General features: G+C 35.8%; 1 protein-coding gene across 2 annotated transcripts in view; it reads left to right on the plus strand.

The window, feature by feature from the left end:
• LOC107723883 (uncharacterized) overlaps positions 1-3,294 on the plus strand; it is a 7,513-nt gene extending 4,219 nt beyond the window's left edge. For both annotated transcript variants that reach the window (XM_016532613.1, XM_016532614.1), the window contains exons 3-6: positions 513-848; positions 1,086-1,190; positions 2,336-2,361; positions 2,747-3,294. In XM_016532613.1, the coding sequence (XP_016388099.1) occupies positions 513-848; positions 1,086-1,190; positions 2,336-2,361; positions 2,747-2,851 (572 nt within the window). In that variant the 3' untranslated portion in view covers positions 2,852-3,294. The remainder of the gene's footprint in view (positions 1-512; positions 849-1,085; positions 1,191-2,335; positions 2,362-2,746) is intronic.
• The last annotated feature ends 297 nt before the right edge of the window (positions 3,295-3,591 follow it).

Raw genomic sequence — 3,591 nt, forward strand, 5'->3', positions numbered from 1 at the left:
TTCTGCTTAACTTTATTTCTCTTTTATTCCATTAAAGGTAGCATTTTTTTAGCTATCACTGTTATAAGGGCATTTGTGAACAAAACTCTTTAGAGTAGTGACAGTTGCTCATTTTAATACCTCTGATTGACTTACATTTATGCACTTAGCAGTCATTTCTGTGATTCTGTGACTGCATTGCTAAAATATTGTTGTTAATAGAAATCTTAATGCAATGCATCTATCATCAAAACAAAATTATAGTGAGCTTTTTTTTAGTTCATGAGGTGCAGTTGTGTTCTGGTGGAGATGACAGTTTCTCATGAGACCCTTATCTTCTATTATGATCTGTTTAATTGAGGATTTGATGTAAAAAATAAGTCTGTGATGAGCAAAAACGGATAAAGGATTTTCAGTCTGAAATTCATGGGAAAATATGCAATCACAATGTTGTGTAGTTTTTTTTCACTTTCTTTCATTTTTTTTTCTTTCGTTGTTGTTGATCCTCCAGCATCTGTTGGTTTGTGTTTCAGATGTTCCTGCTGCTGAACTAGATGAAATGAAGAGAAAGTTGGTGAAGGAGGGAGAATCTGTCACTCTAGAGAGTCGTGTAATAAAAAACCCAAATAATTCGATGACGTGGTATTTTAATGACACTCGCATAGCTGAAATCACTGGAGATCAGAGAAAGATCTGTACAGATGATCAGTGTAAAGAGAGATTCAGAGACAGACTGAAGCTGGATCATCAGACTGGATCTCTGACCATCACAAACACCAGAACCACAGACTCTGGAGAATATAAACTGAAGAACAGCAGCAGCAGATTCAGCATTATTAGGAGCTTCACTGTTACTGTTACTGTTACTTGTGAGTATCATTTTGTCATTCAGTGCATATTTCCTTGTTATTTTAGAATACAGTTCAATGTTTTTAAATGTCCACTAAATGAGAACGTGGATTGATCTTTAAAAACAATGCCAGGTGGCACCATTTATCAGTTAAAATCATGCAACACTAATGATCCAGGTACAAATGTGTAAATATCAGTCAAAGATTTTGATAAAATTGATCAGTCAAATCTGTCTGTCTTTCTGTCTGTCAAAGATGTTTCAGATTCAGGATCGTCTTCAGTTGTTGCTGTTGTTGTTGTTCTTCTTCTTCTGCTCGTTGCTGCTGCGGTTTACTATAAGCGCCAAGCAATAATGAAATGTGAGTATTATTAGTGCTGGGCGGTATACCGGTTCATACTGAATACCGGTGTTTATTTTTGTTATGATATGAATTTTTAAAATACCGCAATACGCAATATGTCGCTTAAACAACATTCGGAACGCGACACTGTTTGAAAGGGGTCCCTTTTCACTGTTGCACTGTGGTGAGGGCACAGCTGTATGTGTTACTAAGCGTGAAAGTTCCGAAACTGAAGCTGTAGAACTAATAGAACGTGATGACACAGAAGAACTCATCCACAATATCCACATTGACCGCCACAAATATCCACCGCCCCTGCCATCAGCTCCCGCGTCTCACAAGTGCGACTTCAGCACTAGATTTAGCAACTTTCAGACCCACTAATTATGCAAAGAACCTCTTTAATGTTTTCATCCCAGTGCTGTCCTGCGAACGCGAGGTCTGACTTTCCCGGAGAAGTGTCACCTCTCTCGGCGTCTGTTCTGTGCAGTGAGCGGCAGAGAAGCAGCGCATTCAGTTGGCCGCACCGCAGCGACTTGTCAATAAATGAGTACAAAACAGCGTTTCCTAGCACCTGTCGCTTACTGATTGTTTGGAATTATAAATATGAGCGTAGTTCGTCTGTTAATATCACATGCACTTGTTTGTTTGTTGTTTTTTTTAGTTTGTTACTCAGACGCAGGCAGTGCGCTGCATGAGACAAAAAAGTAATATAGACATAGCCGCTCTTTAGTGTAGATGCATGTTGATTTTATCAGACGATGCCGCTATTATAAATGAGAGTGACTCCTGATTAACGTATTAAAAGGGGTCGTGTTTAGTCACTATTTAGTGTGGTATTTTTTTGACAATATTCAGTCATGACAGTAAAATAGGGCATTCTAAGTCAATATACTGCAGTATTTCCTCGCTCAATCAGTAGAAAATATGGTTAACACCCGGTCATGCATGAAAAAAAAATACCGTCATGTACCGTGAAACCGGTATAATTTTGAAAAATACTGTGGTATACATTTTTGGTCATACCTCCCAGCACTAATTATTATATACAGCTGATTTAACAAGATGGAAGTATGTGAATTGTTGTATGAAAATATACATATATTTTGTCCTTATTAAGCAAAGTCAGCAGTGTTTAACCAAGTTTATTGTTGTTCAAACAGTCATCAGGAGGCAGCGCAGTGATCAGGTAAGATGATGTCTGCAGTTGTAAATTTATTATGTTCCAGTGCTTCTGGTTTCATTCACGTTCAGTTATTATTAAGTTGGACAAAACAGATCCTTATATTGCTTGATATTGCGAACTTGTATTTCTTATTTTAATTTACTATCATAATCATAAACACACTTGTTCTTTTAGTTATTTATAGCAACTAATGAATCAGAAATCTTGCACATTAACAGTAAATAGTCTCTTAAAAAACCACAATAAAAAACTCCCCAATGAACTAAACAAACAACATAAAAACAAAAAGAGCAACTTTATATCTAGTTTGTAGTATTGTGTGATTGTGTAATTCAAACATCAATCCTGTTAATTTCTTTTACCTTCTGTGAATCTGTGTTTCTTACAGAAGGATGATGCTGAAGACTCATCCCGTGAACAGACTAATGCTCTAATGCAGCTGGCTCCTAATGGGACATCCCTTAATAATACTGATGTTGTTAGTGAGACATAACTGTAACATTTTATTGTTTTATTGAAAGGGAAAATTAAGAGAAGATGGGAAATTAGAGAAGAGCATCAGCAGAAATTCTCATTGCTCACAGAAACTGTCATAATACCAAGGTTTCAGTGGTAGTATCATTAATGGTGATTTCACTTTGGCATCTTGACGACACTATTTACGCTCTACTTAAACAACACTACAACATTACTTAAAACTGATGTTTTCAGCAGGGATTCTTGAGAAATGAAACATTTCATTGAAACTTTGTGTTTTTGTGATTTGGTTAGCAAAGCTTTGTGGGTAAAGAAAGGCAGAAGGTTCAAATTCTGCAAGGGTTGATCCATGAAATCTCAAAATTATGTCCTTGATCAAGACTGAAACTCAGGAACTGAAACTTTAACCCTGTAAAGCCTGCCATGTAAAATAAGAGTCAGAAACAAATCTTTTTTTTTTTTTTAATGGAACAGTTTATTGAACCTTAAGACAAAATATTGTACAAAAAGTTTGCATACATATTTTATTTTTTGTTGAGTATCATATTTGATACATCAGGCATTTATGGCTTATTTAGTATGATATAGTGAAAACATGGAGCTTTAAAAAAAAAAAAACACCTCAGTTTTATTCAGAGACCTAAACTGAGACTGTTAAGTTGGTGCAAATTGCAGATGCTGATATTTATACGACCAAAAAGTAAGAAGAAATTCTTATAGCTTGTAATGTAAATGCATGACACCTTTAAAACAGTA

This window comes from Sinocyclocheilus rhinocerous, unplaced genomic scaffold (assembly GCF_001515625.1).
Source record: "Sinocyclocheilus rhinocerous isolate Xijiao unplaced genomic scaffold, SAMN03320098_v1.1 scaffold3077, whole genome shotgun sequence".
NCBI lineage: Eukaryota > Metazoa > Chordata > Actinopteri > Cypriniformes > Cyprinidae > Sinocyclocheilus > Sinocyclocheilus rhinocerous.